This window comes from Emys orbicularis, chromosome 3, assembly GCF_028017835.1.
Source record: "Emys orbicularis isolate rEmyOrb1 chromosome 3, rEmyOrb1.hap1, whole genome shotgun sequence".
Taxonomy (NCBI): domain Eukaryota; kingdom Metazoa; phylum Chordata; order Testudines; family Emydidae; genus Emys; species Emys orbicularis.
The window spans coordinates 39681037-39701044 of record NC_088685.1 but is presented as its reverse complement, the minus strand read 5'-3'; the positions used below and the strand labels follow the sequence as shown (position 1 = coordinate 39701044).

General features: G+C 39.2%; 1 protein-coding gene across 1 annotated transcript in view; it reads left to right on the top strand.

Annotated features, from left to right (window-relative positions):
- The window catches only part of SNTG2 (syntrophin gamma 2), a 480514-nt gene that overhangs the window by 324971 nt on the left and 135535 nt on the right, over window positions 1-20008 (top strand). The window contains exon 8 of the mRNA XM_065401720.1: window positions 1148-1239. Within this exon, the coding sequence (XP_065257792.1) occupies window positions 1148-1239 (92 nt within the window). The remainder of the gene's footprint in view (window positions 1-1147; window positions 1240-20008) is intronic.

Here is a 20008-nt window from a genome sequence, read left to right as displayed (position 1 = left end):
TTCTATGAATGTATTTCCATTTTTGCTAAGCCCAACAAATGTGCATGGAATAGAAGCATAAAAAAGGCATATGGACATGAATGATTGTCATCCTCTGTTATGTGTTGTTAAGTTAGAGACTTGATCGGCCTATTAATGAGAAATGATTTAAGAGGAATTTCAAGTGATTGCTGCAGACAGAATAATGAATTTTGGTGATAATGATTGTGGAGCTGTGAGTTTGATTTTTACATGCTTTTATCAATATATTCAGATTGCCATAGTAAATTCAATGTAAAACATACATTATTTCAATGAGAAGTTTGCACAATTAAGCACGCAAAGAAAAAAAATGGAAGAATTAAATCAAAAAGCAAAACCTAAACCCTGTGCTCTTTGGCATTTGCATTGTAATAGTATTTAATTATGTAATCACATACTATTTCTAATATAATATATGTCATCTATAACCTAACTAGACATACATTTCTCAGATAAGCTGCCATCAAACAATCTGTTTACAGACAACCTCCTAATGCATACATGCACGAGCAAGAATTAGCTCAAAACTTGGCTTTTGAGCACATAACCATGCAATATGAACATTGCAATAATGTGTTTTCTTGCATTTAATTTCCCAATTAAAATAATGAATATCTCCAATTCTCTAAAATAACAGGCATTCACCAACAAAAAAATCAGATCCATTAATAAAGTTTACTTGTCCACTTAATAGGCACCATTCAAGCCAAGTGCTAAGATGTATTTACAAACCAGTGCATGCATATGCCCTTAACATGTGACTAGGGAATGTAGCTATTAATTTTAATGGGAGATGTGTGGCTAAATTCTCTATTCAGCTTTCAAAAACTCAACCTTACTGTAAAAAGGCTTAATCTGACAAACACTTAAACATGTGAGTAATCCCATTGAGCAGTCTGTACATAAAGATATCTAACTGCCTTCATCTTTCTCATCCTGTAAAGTATAGCCTATGATCAGATGCATACTGTTGCTTGTCATGCTAAAAGGCAATCACGTGTTTGTTTTTGTATGATGACTTATTTCACCAGTTCTCACATCGTAATCCTTCCTCAGTTGAAATAATAGTGGATTGTTTAATATTTTAAAATAGTTAAGCAATTATCTATCACCTTCTGATTTTCAGGTTCCCCTGGACCATCCAGTGATCATAGCAGTGGAGCTTCCTCACCTCTCTTTGACAGTGGTTTACATTTGAATGGAAACTCAACTAACACAGTAAGCAAATTGATTCCAGTTAGTCTGATTATATAATCTCTTACCACTATCTTCCCAAACCTAATTTCAAATGGTGAATCAAAATGAATCTCTGTCAAGGGTATTATCATAAGGCCATTAGCTAACTTCTAAAAGTTTGAAACAATACTTTTTCAAGTGAACTTTCACATGTTTTATTGAATTTCATAGAAATACAGAAGTCAAAATATTCCTGCCATGCCAGAAGGCATTTCAAGATTTAATTAGTGAGAAACCAATTTACATGCTAGGAATGAGAAAATGAAAAAGAAAAAAGGAAGGTGGGGGGGATAAGAAAATTGTATTAGCAATATGTCTACGTTGAACCAAAATGAATGCCAGCTATTTTACAATCCTCAGCATGTAGTTAAGAAATGGGCAGATGTAATACCATGCAATGGTCTGTTGGATCTGCTGTTTAGAGCCTTTTTCAAGGCAGGCGATTATTCACCAAAGCTATGGCATGTATGATAGTTTTAGCAGATAGCACTGTTGCTTCTTTAATATAAAGTTTGTGGGTACACAAAGAAAGGAAAAAGACACAAGCAGCCTCTACACCCTCACCCTTCTTTTGCTGACCTGTCACAATCCTAATTTTTACACTTGGGTGCCAACTTTCCCAAAGAGGATGGGAAGGGGAGGAGCAGTGATGCAGCCATAGCTATGGCAACCTTTCACTTCAGCCAACAAAGTGAGGCTAGTGTAGAAACAAGGAAAACTCATATTGCACCCAGTAAAAGGGTGTGGTAGGAAACTTCCCCAGCATTGTGCTTCAGGCCAGCTCATTGTCTCCAGGAGCTCCGACTGGGATAATGCACATCTGCAGACACACTCACTGTGGGTCACAGTCTTGCTGTAACAGGTCTGTTGATGCACAATGCATCAAATGCATGTTTCTTCTCCCTATCATCAAGGCTCATTACGCTTATGTATTTTTGATTCATAGTGTTGGTTCCCTCATCCCTTCAGCTCAGGCAGCGTTGTCTGTCTCTACTGCCTGCTTGTCTGCTGCTCTCAGAAACATCATTGTACTTTCTCCCATAGCATCTTTCCTTAATGATGACCATTCCCAAACTGATCCATAAGGCTAATACCAGGACTTGATGACAGATGACATTTTGATTAAAAAACTAGAGCAATATAAAATTAACATGGAACACATTACATGGATTAAAAGCCGGCTAACTGATAGGTCTCAAAATGTAGTTAGACACGGGGAATTATCACCAAGTGGGTATGTTTCTAGTTGGGTTCACAGGGATCGGTTATTGGTCCTTCACTGTTTAACTTTTGTATCAATGACCTAGAAGAAAAATGAAAACTATCACTGATAGTTTTCAGACAACAAAGATTGGGGAAGTGGTAAATAATGAAGAGGACCGGTCACTGATACAGAGCAACCTGCATCTCTTGGTAATCTGGGAGCAAGCAAGCAATATGTGTTTTAATACGGCTAAATGTAAATGTATATGTTGTGACAGACCCAGACCAGTGGGGTACAGGAGTCTGGTAGAGGGCAAATATACTGGTCACTGGATGAGTAGTTTTCTGTTCCCTGAGTGACCAGAGCAGGGGCTGCACTAGAGTAATCAGGAACCTGCTAGAACCAGTTAAGGCAGGCAGGCTAATTAGGACACCTGAAGCCAATTAAGAAGAAGCTTCTAGAATCAATTAAGGCAGGCTAATAGGGCACCTGGGTTTTAAAAAGGAGCTCACTTCAGTTTGTGGTGCGAGTGTGAGGAGCTGGGAGCAAGAGGCGCAAGGAGCTGAGTGTGAGAGGATGTGCTGCTGGAGGACTGAGGAGCCCAAGCGTTATCAGACACCAGGAGGAAGGTCCTGTGGTGAGAATAAGGAAGGTGTTTGGAGGAGGCCATGGGGAAGTAGCCCAGGGAGTTGTAGCGGTCATGCAGCTGTTACAGGAGGCAGCTGCAGTCCACAGGGCCCTGGGCTGGAACCCGGAGTAGAGGGCAGGCCCGGGTTCCCCCCAAACCTCCCAATCGACCTGGACTGTGGGTTCTCCCAGAGGGGAAGGTGTCTGGGCTGTTCCCCAACCCACATGGTGAATCTCTGAGGCAAGAAAATCCGCCAATAAGCGCAGGACCCACCAAGATAGAGGAGGAACTTTGTCACAATGTCTAGGAACAAAGAGTGTAAGCCATAGTTACAGAACGGGGGACTTAATTCTGGGAAGCAGTGACTCTGGACAAGAATTCAGGGTTGTAGTGGATAATTAACTGTGTGCAGGGGCGGATCTATGTATTTTGCCACCCCAAGCATGGCAGTGAGGCAGCCTTCAGCGGCATGCCTGCGGGAGGTCCGCTGGTAACGCAGATTCGGCGGCATGCCTGACTGCCACCCTCACGGCGACCGGCATGCCGCCCCCCTGTGGCTTGCCGCCCCAGGCACGCGCTTGGTGCACTGGTGCCTGGAGCTGCCCCAACTGCGCATGAACTCCCAGTGTGACGCTGTGGTCAAAAGGGCTAATGCAATCCTTGGATGAATAGAAAGAGGAATCTTAGTAGGAGTAAAGAGTTTTTTGTACCTCTATATTTGGCACTGCTTGAATATTATGTTCAGTCCTGGAGTCCACAATTCAAGAAATGTTGATAAATTGGAGAGGGTTCAGAGAGGAGCCATAAGAATGATCATAGAAAGACATAGAACCATAGGGTTAAAAGGGACTGTGAGGGTCATCTAGTCTAACACCATATTAGAAAATATGCCATACAGTGATAGACTTAAAGAGCTCAATCTATTTAGTTTAACACAGAGAAGTTTAAGGGGTGACTTATTACCTATAAGTACCTACACAGGGAACAAATATTTGATAATGGGCTCTTTAATCTAGCAGAAACAAGTATAACATTATCCAATGGCTGTAAATTGAAGTTAGACACATTCAGACTGGAAATAAGGCATACATTTTTAATGGTGAGAGTAATTAACCATTGGAACAATTTTCCATCACTAGCAATTTTTAAACCAAGACAGGATGTTTTTTTTGAAAAGATATGTTCTAGGAATTATGCTCTAGGAATTATTATGGGAAACAAAAGAGACAGTTTACCATCTAACCCTACGGCAACAGACAATAGGTAGATATACACAGCCTAGGGAGTATAGGGAAACAATGAGACAGTACTAGTCAGCATGCTAGGCAGTGGTCTCAGCACACTAGCTGCCTTATCATTGTCAAGTATTTTATAGGTATCATAGCCCTTCAGAGGCAGGTACCATTTATGTTTCTACAATGCCTAACAAAATGAGGACCTGTTCCTGATGGAGGCTATGGGATAAATAATATTATTAGATACTAGAAAGCTATTGTACCAAGTATCTGAAAGAAACCTTAGCCTTTCCAGATTCTAGACATCTCTACGCTACTTCCTTCACCCTCCATCTGGGATGTGTGGTTTTTATGCTATGGTTCCCAGATAACATAGTGATGAGCTCCAGTATAAATGACCAGATAAAAAGTCTAGTGCATGGCTGAGGACTAAGTACATTGGATACTATTTTGCTATATGGTTTGCCCTTTTACTGTGCTTTTTGGGAATACTCCCTCTTTTTGGGTGATTACTATGTGATGTATTACTGGTCTTGGGTACCCCATATGCTGATTTTTACTTATTGTATAAAATTAAAAATAAATTATTGGAGTTATATGGACCCATAACGAAGAAAATCAAAGTTTGTTTCTGAGATGGAACACTGAAGATTGTGGGCAAAGCTCAAAATCCTGTAGGGAGAGAGAGAAAGAAGAGGTGAATATCTAAAACAGTTTAGCTTTTAAATATCCTTGAACCGGATCCCTCTGAAGTTTTACAGTCTCACAAGAGGAGCCAAGTATGCACACAAGAAACTATGGAAAAAAGTCAAAGCAGAGCAAAGTGCTGCATGGTATATACCTGGCCCAATAGAAAAGTCACAACCTTCTTTCATAGGAAAAAGTTTGAAAAGGTTGCCCATTACTCCATGAAAAAGCAGATGAAAAGGCAAGATTTCAAATGTTCTGTAAAGAAAGTGGTCTTAGCTTCTGAGGTGGCCCACTAAAAGCATAGAAGCAGAGATACTTCATCAAAGTAAACTGTGATCAAAACAGGCCAGCGAAGAGGTCATGAAAATGTCAGTTGCAAACTAAAGGGTTTTTCTATTTTTTTAATAAATGTCATTTATACAGTTAAACAATAGTCCTGGTCTTTTTTTTTTTTTTTTTTTTTTTATTCATGAATTGCTCTCTTCTAAAAGTGGCCCAATTTGCTGTAATAGTTTGTAATGATTCTCAAAACCCTTTAATGGAACTCCTGGACAGAGGAGATCAGATTGAGCCCAAGAATGCTTGTTATTTTTCTTATTATATTGCAGTAGCACTTAGAGGCCCCGTCTAAGATCAGTTCCCTACTGTACTAGGCATTATACAAACATGCAGATAGTCAGAGAGAAGTCCTGCCCCAAAAAGCAATCTAAAAAGACAAGACAGACAAGAGATAGGAGAGGGGAATGATTATGTCCCTTTTACAAATCTGACTGTCTATCTTGGGTACTTATATGGCGCCCTTCACCATAGTTTGATTGCCATTCAGTCTAGTACCTTACCCGCAAGACCATGCTTTCAAGTGTGCTCACATCAGAAATACACATGCTTGTCAATAAACTGTTTCCTTAGCAATGAGTCCCATTAAATAAAAATATCTACATACTCACTGGAACTATGTGAAAGAAAGAGAAAAGTACCTTTTAGAACTGTTTGTGCCTTCTTTTTACACCTTCTGCATGGTGCTTAGATTCTGTGATGAACGGTAGGCTGCTTGGTAATGATTAGTGATCTGTATTCCCCAATATAGTTGGGATGGTGTGTTAGACTATCAGAGGGAAACAGAAGTCCCTATGCACTCACATGTAGATCCAGTCACAAGACCAGTGAATAAAAGCCAATAGTGTGAATAGCTTGCTCCATTGTTGGGTAGTTAGACCATCACAGGGGTATTCCCCTACATGGCCTTGCTGGTCCACTGGGAAAACCAGTTTGATGCAAAAGCATGAATTAATATCTTGGCCCTGTAAAAAGGACACCATTGTGCAATATGGTTGTTGAGCCCAGACAAATGGTGATGGTGGGGGCTTTCAGAAAACTGATTCCTTGAAATAGGGGGAACAGACAGGTTGTTATCCAGGAAACAAGCTGAGTCCAGGCTGGGTCCCAAGAGCCCTTTTTTTTTTTTGGCTTCCTAAAAGAATGTAACTTGGTTCTGTTCTGTTCTCTTGTATTTTAAGAGGGAATCCTATGTAATTTAGCTTGTGGTGAAGCATAAGATGACATGAGACTAAATATGCTGAGATAAGAGCCTCTTTTTTTATCTCTAATGCTTTATTCCAACTGTTACATAAAAATACTTTGTTTTAAGAAGGCTGTTGATCACTAAATCACAGTTCACAGGTTCACAAAAGGAGGAAATGCAGGAGCCCAAAACTCAGTTGGACCTGAAGGGTGATAAGCGCTTGGTACGCACAGGATACTGTAATTAGATCCCAGTGGAAGAATCACATGATTCTACCCCAAGTCAGTTAAGGGCAAGAGACCTAAGACCTGAGCTAGGTGCTCTTGGAGACACTAATAAAGGGGCAGAGGTGCAGCCAGCCTGCAACCATGACAGATACTATAGTGACAGGTGCTTTAGAAATGTGTGTAAGCTAGATAGGTGGGTTAGTTGGGGAATGTTTAGGCTGCAAGTAGCCAGACCAGTGAGTAGCATATCCCACTTCTATCCTATCTCTACAATATATAGTTCTGTTTTTGAACATTTAGATATTGACTCTCATTTCCAGTTGAACAGACCATTTTTTTCTCTTATTGTCTAGTGAACTCTGAAGTTTGAGTTTATCCTGCATATCTGTTTCCTGCCGCTTTTTTTATTTAATTTCCCTTTGAAGTTTCAAGATTTCAGATGAGTGCCCTGGCTATGAAAGTAACTTACCTAGTGATATCTGGTAGAATCAACCACCACTCCACATCTGAAAACCTAGGATTCCATCATCAGGATGAAAACATATGGTTATGAACTGGATGAATCCTTGTTATGAGTTGAGTTAAAACCCCCATTGAGGTTGATAGGTGTGAACTCACCCTTCAAATAACATAGGTGAGGGCTTATGCTTACAGTTAAGATAAAAAGGTGAGTGTGAACGTGCCCAGGAGCTTTTGGCTGAGTATTGTTTTGCATAGAAAAAGGGGGGGGGGTGAAAAAAGCTGGGATAGAGCTTTTGGATCTGATGTTCACTAAAGAGCTTTAGGATTTATAAGCTATGAAACTGCTCCTCTGCTCATGGTAATGTACAGGACATTGTACATTACTTGTAAATAAACAAGATTGCAGAAAATACCAGACTTCATCAATTTCTGTTTCCAACTGGAACATCCCCAGGGCCCTGAATTTTGACTAACTGCTTGGGACAAAAAAGGGGCAACCCTATTAAGAGTTTATTTCTTGAATCTCTAGTTGATTTCCAATTCATGCTGTTTCATTTAGAAATGTATGATCATAAAATGTGACAAATACCAAGTATAGTTACCTTGTTTAGTACTGGCTATGCTCGTGAAAGTAGTCATCATTATCTCAGTCTTCCATTGGGAATGCTGAGGAGAAAAGGGACAAGTCACAATAGATGAGCCCTGCCAGGCACATTTCAATATTTCAGATGGCAGCTGCTGCAGCAACGGCTTAAGTGCACTAGGTGTCAAAAGAAAATAAACAGTACAACTGTGTTGTTTCCCTTTTTCTGTTGTAATGAAATATGAGAGAGGAGAGGTGTCATCTTCTGTACTTGCCTTAGAAAAGCAAAGCTCTCTTTTTTAATACTGCTGTGGTAAGGTTACATTTCTGAGAAAATCATTTGAGAAGTAGGAAAAAATATATAAATAAAATGACCTTTTCCATTATTCTACCAGGGTAGATTTGTTCCCTTCACTATATTTTTAATTTCCTTACCCAATCTGTTTAAATAACTCAAGTAATGGAGATTTCACTACTGCCTCTGAAATTATTTTATATTCTAGTTATTCTCAGTGTTAGAAAGTGTTTTATAATCAGTAAGATTGCATGTAGAATCTCTAGGTTGGGATTTTCAAAAGTGTGATACCTGGGTCTAATTCACTGAGTTAATGGGAGTTTTACTATTGACTTTAGTGGGAGCAGAGCTAGGCATGTTTGAAAGTCCTACCCCACTAATATTTTAATATCTGGCTCACAGTTGCCACTTTTAATACTTCAACCAACCTTGTTTGTGCTCATTTTATGAAGTTAGGCCTGATTGAGCAGGTGAGTAATCCCATCTCTATTCTGCAAAGAAATTAAGTGCTCACTTATGTTCCACTGAAGTTAAAGTTAAGTACATGTGAGTTTTCTTGAATCAGGGCCTTAGACAACAACCTTCTGAAAGTGTAAATACTGCAGAGATAAAAGAAAAAAATATGTATAAGAAGTGCAACGTGGACGAACATTAACTAGCATTTACTGACCATGGACATCTAATTCCAGCCAAAGCAATATCCATTGAAAAACTGAAGATAATATAATGATTCATGATCAGGGTGGAAGGCTTCAGTTTTACAAATAAGAGTTGGCTCAAACCCATATTATATTTCATCTGGGGGGGAAAAAATACCTGCTCTGGGCAGGAGTATCCAGTAAGGGGGCCTGCTCAGGGTTACAAGTGAAGGCCAACAGCTGATCTAGAGGAGGGGAAATTATTCCCCAAACTGTGGTGAAGGTGGAAGAGCTACAACCTCAGAACCATCTGCTGTGTGCAAAAGGGTTTCTGAGAAGGGGGTTGGTGTCCCTAAACAAAGTCACTACTCTACATCTCCTCTGTCCCAAGGAGATATAGCGAGCCAAATGGTTCAATGAAATATGGTCCACATTTTAGGCCAAACTCCATAATGCCTATATCATCCACAGATTTTCCACCTGAAATGTACTAACACTAAATGAGGTCATTACCAGGTTTCGCTAGTCCAAGAGTTGAAATGATACAACATTGCAGTTGCTGGAATAGCCAGGGTGAGACTCATGAATAAAGGTCAACATTTTGTGGTGAATGCAAGTCTACTGTATTCTGGAGGAACCAGGCATATAAACAAAATGGCACTCATCCTCCAACCACTTTTTAATAAATCACTCACAACGTGGGACCCTATCATTAACTGCTATACACCAGAGGCATTGCTATGGGCTGCTGTCCATCACTGTAGTCTACGCCCCCACTGAAGAAGCTACAGATGCTATTAAAGATTAATTCTATCAGCATCTGGCAGCAATGATGCAATCTATTCTGCTGCACACGCAACTTGCTGTACTTGGAGACATCATGATGTACCTAGTCATCCCAGAAATGTCTTCAGAGCTATTCTCGGGCCATTTTGCTCCAGAGCAATAAATGACAACTCTGAGATTACTGTCCTTTTGTGCATCTCACAACATTACCTTTACTGGCAGTTTGTTCAGGCGCTTAGATATCTATCAGGAAACTTGACTATCCAACAGTGGCCAGACGAGGAATAAGCTGGCCCTGCATTAGTCCAGAATTGTAGTATAGCAATGTCATACTGGGACTACAGAGGTGCAGAAGCCCCGGCAAACACTAATCATCCTCTTGTGGCTAAAATGGCATTTGCTGCTCAATTTCAATTAAGTTTGAGGCACAACACATATATAAAAATTCAGCACTTGCTAACACAATGTCACAGTGAAAAACAAATTTGATGCACTAGGTACTTTTCTGGTTGATGTAGAATTAGCCTAAATGGCCACAAGAACAGACCATTTCTCCAGATCATTTTGAATTTTAATCCTATTCTCCAAAACATTTGTAACCCCGAAACGCAGTACCTGACCCTGAAACTTGTGTAGCTGCATCTATGTTGGAAGAGGATCACTCTGCCATAAAGAAACTGAAGCAGGCATGCTACTAGACCCAACAGTAGGGAGAGGGATAGCTCAGTTGTTTGAGCATTGGCCTGCTAAACCCAGGGTTGTGAGTTCAGTCCTTGAGGGGGCCAGTTAGGGATCTGGAGCAAAATTGGTACTTGGTCCTGCTAGTGAAGAAAGAGGGCTGGACTTGATGACCTCTCGGGGTCTCTTCCAGTTCTATGAGATAGGTAAAACACCTGAACTTCTCAGAAGTACAATAGAGCCAAGAGTGTAGTATTACTCTAACTTTTTTTCTGGGCCTGGACTACTGGGAAGGTACCAGCAGAGTGGAAGGAAGGGACCATTGTCTCACCCTATATGTGCACTGGATATGGTAGCTAAAGACCAATAACTCTGCTCCCTGCCCCTAGAGAAGTCCTCACATATGTCCTACTCACCTGACTCCAGTGTCTTCTTGTGAAACAATGTCTCCCAGAACACTTGGACTTCACTGCTGGGCAATCTACAATGGACACTATACTTGCTCTCGCATTTACCTGAGATCCATCATGAATTTAACCAGATGGATCTAAAGGCAGTCTTAGATTTTATTGATAGAGCTGCCTTGTAGAAGGCCATACAAGAGGCATCTGTGTTCACAATATCCTCCTGAGGCTAATTCTAGATCAACATAATAGTTCAGGGAACCCATAGGTCAGAGATTTTACACTAGATCTCGGGTAAACCAGGGATGTGTCTTGGCCCCAGCCCTGTGGTGTTGAACAGTGAATAAGCTCCTTGAACATATTTCAGCAAATATCGGTATAACTGTGGGCTTGTCTTCTTTTACCAACCTGTATTATGCAAATAATGTTGACCTCTTTGGGCAGGACACAGTTTCAAAGATGCACTGGAGAGCTTCCAGCACAAAGCAGCTGCCCTTGGGCTAAGGGTTTTATTTGGCAAAAACAAAAATCCAGAAGTTGGTGCAAGACATCTGTGCTTCCAGACCAACTGTAAGTAGTAGAGGACTTCATCTATCTGGGCAGTAAATTGTCATCAAATGGGTAGTCAGCCAACCATCCTAAAGAGAATTGTTTTAGCAGCCTTAGTCATGAAGGACCTAGCATAGGGTCTGGAGCCAAAAGAAGATGGAACTATAGATGTTGGGTTCCCCCAAGACCTCTTCCACTCGGTCCCCCAAAAACTTAATTTGACTCCAAATTCACTCAGGTTCCTTTATTTGGCACATTAGTAAAGCTACACTGAGTTGATCAGACTCAAATGCAGTGGGTGGATTCAATGAACATCACAGATACAAAGTCATGCAACAAAACTTTTCCTTATATATATTTCTAACAACACTAGTTCCTAATTATATACTTCATAGACAAGCTGGTTACTTTACAGGAACCAATCCCCGTACAGCATGCTCTATCCGTGCATAATCTGACCTTTACCTTATTTTATATTTAGGCTTGTTTAAGAATACCAGGATGTTATTGCTGCTCTTAGCTAGCCATCCTGACTCCAGCATACTGCTTGTTATGTCAACTTAATCTTCCATTCAGCTTTCTACTCAAGGCACTAAGAAATGAGGCAAGTTACTTATGTCAAGCCAGGCCTACAATATACAAAAGTACAGATTTATAAAACCTGCATACTTACGATCCTCTCATATGGATCTGAAATGCGAATGTTGCTTAAACAAGACATCCAACATGGGAGAATTCTATATTTGACATCATCTGACAGAAAAAGAGGAACTGATCACAGAATTAAAAATGAACAGTAACTTAGGTACAAATGATCATGACTTGATCACATTTATAATATGCAAACAGAATAAAGTCTCATTCAGTGTTATATATACTGGGTGCTTTATAAGGGCTACTTTTACAAAGCTGAAAAAAATTGAGCCAGAGCAGCTGGGTGGAAGAATTAAATCAGAAAAATGTGAACAATAATTGGGAATTGTTTGATAACACTTAACTAGATGCCAAAAAACCACAACCAAGGAAGAAGGCTGTATTAGTTAAAAAATTGACCTGGTTTAGAAGGGAAGTAAAGGAAGCTATATATATTTTTTTTTAAATGTAACAAATGGAAGAAATGGGAAGTTGATAGTAATGAATGTAAATCAGAAGCTAGGAATTGTAGACAATTGTAGGGAAGCAGAGGGACATATGAAGAAATTTGTGCCCACCAGAGTTAAGGACAATAAGGAGGAATTTTTTAAATATATTAAGAACAAAAAGAATCCTAACAATGGACTTTGATTCATTACTAGATGGAAATGTTAGAATTATCAACAATCATGCAGAAAAGGCAGAAGTATTCAATAAATGTTTCTGTTCTGTTTTGGGGGAAAAGTTGAAGATGTAAGAACATATAAGATCACTTTCCATCCCACTAGTATCTCAGGGGGATGTTGAACAGCTACTACAATTAGACATCTTACAATTAGCATGTCTGGATAACGTGCATCAATGAGTTTTAAAAGAGCTGGTCAAGGAACTTGCTGCACCATTAATGTTGATTTTCATTAAATTTTAGTACACCAGGGAAGTTTCAGAAGAGTGGAAGAAAGCTAATGTTGAGCCAATATTTTAAAAGGGTAAATAGATGAAGTGGGTAATTATAATCCTGTCAGTCGGACATCGATCCCAGGCAAGATAAATGGAGCTGCTGATATGGGACTCAATTAAAAAAGACTTAAAGGAGGGGAATATATTTAATACTAATCAATGTGGATTTATGGAAAATAGATATCTTTTTTTGGATGAGATTACACATTTGGTTGATAAAAGTAAGGTTGATATAATACACTTAGACTTCTGTTAGGCAGTTGACTTGGTACCACATGACATTTTGATAAAAGAAAGATATAAAATTAACATGGTACACTATAATGGAATAAAAGCTGGCTAACTGATAGGTCTCAAATAATTGTAAATGGGGAATCAATGAATGGGTCCCACAGGAATTGGTTCTTGACCCTGTGCTATTTAACATTTTTATTAATTAACTGGAAGAAAACATGAAATCATCACTGATAAAGTTTGCAGATCACACAAATATTGGGAGGGTGGTAAATAATGAAGAGGACAGATCACTAATACAGAGGAATTTGGATCACTTGGTAAAATGGGAGCAACCAAACAATATGTATTTTAACATGGGTAAATGTATACATCTAGGAACAAAGATTGTAGGCCATACTTAGAACATGTGGGAACTCTACCTGGAACCAGTGACTCTCAAAAAAGATTTTGGGGTTGTGGTGGACAATCAGCTGAATGTGAGCTCCCATTGTGAAGCTTTTGCCAAAAAGATTTATGCAATCCTTGGATACATAAATAGGAGAATCTCAAATAGCAGTAGAGAGGTTATTTTACCTCTGTATTTGGCACTGGTGCAGCCACTACTGGAATACTATGTCCAGTTCTAGTGTCCACAGTTCAGGAGGATGTTGATAAATTGGAGATGGTTCAAAGAAGAGCCATGAGAATGATTAAAGAATGAGAAAACATGCCTTAGAGTGATTGAGCTCCTTGAGTCTATTTAACTTATAGAGAAGGTTAAGGGGACACTTGATTACAGCCTATAAACACTTACATGGAGAACAAATATTTAATAAAGGGATCTACAATCTAGCAGAGATAGGTATAACATGATCCAATGGCTAGAATTGAAGCTAGACAAATTCACACTGGAAAAAAGGCATACATTATTAACAGTGAGAGTAATTAACCATTGGAAGAACTTACCAAAGTAGATGGTGGATTTTCCATCACTGACCATTTTTAAATCAAGATTGGGTGCTTTTCTAAAAGCTATGCTCTAAGAATTATTTTGGGAAAGTTTTATGGCTTATGTTATACAGTCAGTCTGGATGATCACAGTGGTCACTTCTGGCCTTGGAATCTGTGAATGTATGAGTAAGTTTAGGAATGATAAAATCATAAGGAAAATTCTGATTAATAGTAAAAAAGGAGACAACAAATAAGATATAAAATGGAACATATTCAGTTTTGAACATCTTATGCTTAGAGATGGGTTCTCTCTTGCACACTTCCTCAGAGTCCTAGTAACAGGACTTTGATAAGTCAGACCTTAGGATGTATCCAAAAGGTGTAGGAAAGTTACTCTGCTTCTTAGTTCTCCAAGAGGGGAGAGTTCTTTTCCTGAGGACCACCTAAAGTATGTAACAGAGGGCTCAGCACCTTTGAATATCACACCACTTTTTAACAGCCTTTAGGCACCCTAGTGTGACAATTTTGGCCAGAATAAGTATTTGAATATATTTAAAAATTAAATATAATATTAAGCTTATAATTTTTCTTTCTATATTTTACAGAAAAAATATTGCTTTTCAAAAGTTCTCAGCAAAGCTCTCTATTGAGTAATTGAGAAAAAAAATGTACACCAAGAGATAAATACCATGATACATAACCTCCCCCGACCCCTTTTTTTCCCCCAAACCAATATCAGGAAAACAACACTAAAATACATTGTGGTCTGTCTTTCTTACAGACCTGCTTGTGCTTGATTTTACAGAAGTGATTCAAGTAATTTAATTATACACTTATGTAGAATGCTCTATTTCTCAAGAATATCAGATAGAATGAATGCTCAAATTAGCAGTAAAGACTGCAAAGTAAAAATTAATATGTGAATAAAGCATATAAATCAATACAAAATTAATGCAGTAACTTTGGTCAATGATTCTCCAGCTTGGTTGTTTATGTATTTATTTATTTATAGTTCGTTTTTACCATTTAGCAGAAATTCACTGAAAGTTAAAGAACTCTGGAGGTTATAACATTCCATCATTATCTGATCCAGGACCATTAGAAACTCTTTACAAGTATATACTTGGTTAACTTTTTAAATTTTAAAACGTGGCTTAACAAATAATTTGTTTGTAAAAAGTATGAGTTCTTTGCGGAAGATGATGAAAGACTCTGAGAAGGTCAACCCCTTCTGTATTGAACACACAAATTGGCTTTTGCGTGAAGTGATTTTCATTAGTTACTTTAATCAACGCCTTCAAAATCCACAGTAGATAGGAAAGACATTCTCCCAGACATGCTACATATCTATAGGCCTGATTCAGGAAAGCACTTAAGTATGCGTTTAAGTCCCATTGACTTCAAAGCTGAGCACACACTTAAGGCTTTCCTAGATAGGCCCCAATTCAGACAGGCATCTGTGTCATTCTACAGGAGTGGTTATAAAAATATCCTCAAATCATTCTAAGACCTTGTCTACACTTCTGGCAGCATGTGGAGAGTACATGTATCTACACGTTGCAGTGAAAGGCAGGTTGTATCTACACTCACTGTAGTGTGTAGCCACATGTGGCCGTGAAAGGCTCCAGCAGGGGGAGGCAATGAAGAGCTGCCAGAGCCTTCCCCAGCTGCCTCTCCTGCTGCCAGAGCTATTCCCCACTGCTGGAGTATTTTACTGTGGCAGGGAAAGGCTCCAGCAGCAGATAGGATAACAATTCCTGTGCAGATATGGGGGGCACTGGTTCGGCCTGTAGAGAGCCATGTAGGTTATATACCCAAGGGTTTAGGAATTAGGGCATTATACCTACTCTGTGCACCTAAGCAGTGCTGCACTGTCTACACTACTATTTATACCCATGCTAGCAGAGCATGCACTGTCGGTAGGCCTCACGCCACCTTAAGCGTAGATGTACTGTGGTTCTAAAAGACATACAGCAAATGTGAAACAATACTAAGCTATTCCTACTGTACATATATTATCTCAAGACTAGCTAACCTTGCCATCACATATTTAATAAAGACCAAATGCCATACATAGCCAAAAGGACTTCCTCATTCCCCTCCTCCCTCCCTACCACATCACCAAAAAACAGCTCTTGCTGGTCCCACACACCACCACAGGGGTGGGTATGCCAAATGGGGGTGACCACCATTTGTTTGAAAATTTGGAAACAGAAAGGAAAGACATTTTCTAAAATGTGAAAGTGAGGCTGTGGCTCCTCCCTCAGTACAGAAATCACCATCAGGAATGAGGATGCTGAAGGAGTCTGGAGCCCCTGCCCTGCTCCAGCAACCTTTAGCACCACCTGCTGAGCAGGAGGTCACTTTATTGTTTAGTACTGTCTGAGTTACAGCTCTCTTCTTTCTCCCCTCCATCTCTCTCAATAAAGCAGGTAAGAACCAACAGTGGCATCACAATAACCGACCATTTATTCCAAGAAAATGGATGTCTGATGCCATTGCCATCTCCCCTTTTGGACTTAACCCGACTTATTTATTTACTTATTTATTATTTCAGTTTCCATTGTTGTGTTACCACCATATATCCAAACATCCCCCTCTGCCCTTCCCCAGCTCCAGGAACATATTGCTCCAGCTCCACCCATGCCCAGGACTCAACTAGCTTAAAGTTCCCAAAGGTATCTGACATCACTCATCAAGAAATTCTGGATCCACAAATTGTGATTCCAACCCATGCCCTTCCTGGTTTGTGAAAGAGAGCCATGAACAATTGGTGCCACTCATGACTGAAATAGCCAATGCATCATTCAGACAAGGAATCTTCCCTTCCTCCTGTAAACACTCAATAGTCTGATCAACACTGAAGAAACTCACCTTGGGATACATTGGTTCTAACTAAATTACTGCTCAGTCTCAAACCTCCATTTCCTGAGCAAGCTCATACAGAAGCTAGCCAAAGGCCAATTTCAAGCTCACTTAATCGAAACTAATATTCAAAACCTAGCACAATATGGATCCAAACCAGGACATGGAACTGAAACAGAGCAAGATACACTGATGGATGGTCTTCTCCTATCAATGGACAGAGAGTAGATATCCATTTTAATCCTTCTAGACTTCTCTGTAGTATTTAACACTGTTGACTATCCTGCTGTCTCATCTGTGAGAGATGGCAGGGTTCCAGAGTAATGAGCTAAAATGGTCTGATTCCTTCCTGCAGGGATGCTTTCAATGAGTAGTGATGGGAAATTACACCTCCGCCACTAGACCCTGCACTTGTGGAGTTCTGCAAGGATCAATTCTTTCTCCAGTCCTGTTCAACATCTGCATGCAGCCACTGCATGAACTGGTTGGACTTAAGTACTAGCAATATGCAGATGATACACAGTTCTACTTATCCTTCACCACATACGACTATACCACTACCAACAAGATGGCCCAATCCTTGGATCAGAGAAGCTCATGGATGAAGAACAGCTGGTTGAAACTGAACTTGAGAAAGCGGAAAGCATTTTGAAGAGTTTTCAGCCATGGTACAATCACCCTTGGTTGAAGGCACACGCCAACAATTGATCAATGCAGTCTGATCTAGGAGTATTCTTGGATTCTTTGGTGACACTGAGCTCTCACATAACATCTGCAAATAATGCTTTACGTTGGCAAGAAGACTGCCCCATCCTGGTGGATGATGACCTGCCCTCAGTTATGTCTTCACCTCTTGGCTGGATTACAACAATGCAGTATATCTGGGCATGAAGCCTTCTACACTTGTAAAAAGAAGGGGGAGTACTTGTGGCACCTTAGAGACTAACAAAATTTGAGCATAAGCATAAATTTGTTAGTCTCTAAGGTGCCACAAGTACTCTCCTTCTTTTTGCGGATACAGACTAACACGGCTGATACTCTGAATTCTGCACTTATGAAACTCCAACTGGTATGGAACTCAACAGCACATCTCAGTAACATGGGGTAATATGAGCACATGAAACCTGTCCTGTGCTCTCTACACTAGCTTCCTATAGAACACTGAACCAAGTTCAAGGTCTTAACCCTTATTTTAAAGTCACTCCATGGCTTAGGTAAAAGATTGCCTAAATCTCTGGGAAGTCCAGGGTTGACAGCTTTGCTCTTCTGGCACAATAAACACTCACTCTACAATAAAAGTAAAGTTGGTCTGTGTCGAAAATAGAACTTTACAAGGGCCAGTCTATCACTATGGAATGAACTCCCTTATGAATCAAGGAGCATCACAAACTTGACCACTTCTTTTCCTTTGACCTTGCCTTTTTAGCAAACACATACCTGTGTGTCTGTGTATGTATACACACACATGGTGCTATGTGCATATATGCTATATGGTTGTTGGTTTTTTTTAATGTCTCACAAAACAAAATACTCTACTGCACAGACTTCTTCCCCTGGGGAGAGGATTAGCAAACAAATAACATGTGACGGTTGATAGTCATATTGCTTAAAGCATTACTGGAAAGCACTCCGCTACTATGGTGATGAGTGTAGTATAAGAAACTGTATAGAATTTGAGTAAAACTTGCATTGCTACTTTTCCCCCACTTTCTTCCTAGGGGGAGAATGCAATGTAAATATTGTATTGGCCTGAAAAATGGAGGAAAGTTTCAGGAGCCAGATGGTGTATATCATCAGAATTAAGTATTAACCCCCCCAAAAAATATTTTTTTACCATAGCAGAATAAGTGACTCCCAAATAATTAAACTTCAAAATGAGGGGAAAAAACAGTATGAAGGGACATATCAGGTCAAAATGACCTCAATTTGAATTTGGTAAAACTAAGCTTTAACTAAACCTAAGAACAAATGAAAATTTTCCATTTTTTAAAATTCCTTTACAAGCAGGTTAAAAATAAAATTCCTGTAGTGCTTGCCAAACACACATTGGCATTGTGGTACTACAGAAAAACTGGAAAGTGAAATTAAATACAAACAAATATGAAACACACTTATTCCATCTGAGAGAAATGCAAAATGTAATCTAACAGCATAAACAGTGCAAAGTAAATAAGATTTTTAAGTCTTTCAGCTTAAGTTATCTAAAGTGGGTTTTTTAATCTATAATTTGCAACTTGTGCCTTCATAAATAATTTTCATCATGTAAAATTATTCAGTTCCATATAGTTATAAAATATACATATATACTACTTAATGAATGCAAGTCAGGAACAGTTACGGTCAGGCATTATAGAACACAGTCATTTCAATGCATTCTAGCAAAAACACCCCAACTATTCATTTTAGCACTAAATTGTGAGGGATATCTGACAGAAATTGAGTTGAACATTCAGTTAAAGACACTCAGTGAGATGTCTTCTTTTACAAGGATTATTTTACAAGTACATTTTGCCAAGGTTAACTATACATGTTTAATGGTAAAATAGTTATATATGATATGCACTTTCCCCCTTAAAAATATTGTTTATGTTTCTGATGTAAATCAGTTCAGCAGATCTTCAGCCAATACAGGGCTTGATCTTATAGCTCTTAAGAAGGCAAAACTCCCATGGATTTATATAAATTGGGGGGTTGGGGGGGGGAGAGAAAAATCACAAAAACCTCTTAGGACTCAATTCAAGAAAGCAAATTTGTTCTTAAGAACATGCATATAGCTAAGCATGAATGTAAGTGCTTTCATAAAGAAGGAGGGACATAAGAACAGGCTTAAGTGCTTCTTTTTAAATCAAGGTCTTAAGGAATGCATCAGAAGAATTAACTCGGATTGATTTCCATGAGAGTGGTGGCTAATTAAGTATAGTAGATTTGGATTCCAAATTCCAAACAAATTAAAAAACAACCAAACAACAACAAAAGAAAATGCCTTCTGAGTCTCTAATGAACACGTATAAATAATTTGCATAGTATATTTTAAAAATGAAAGATATGCTAATTAGTGCTGCATCCCCAGTCCCAGCTGCTCCCTTTGCTCAGCACAAGAACCATCCAGAAAATGGAAATTCTTTCCCACAAAACAATTGAGTTTTTGAAAAAATTGTTCACCCCAAATAGGAATGAAATGTCAGAAACATTTTTCATGAGCAGGGTTTAAAAAAAAAATCCATT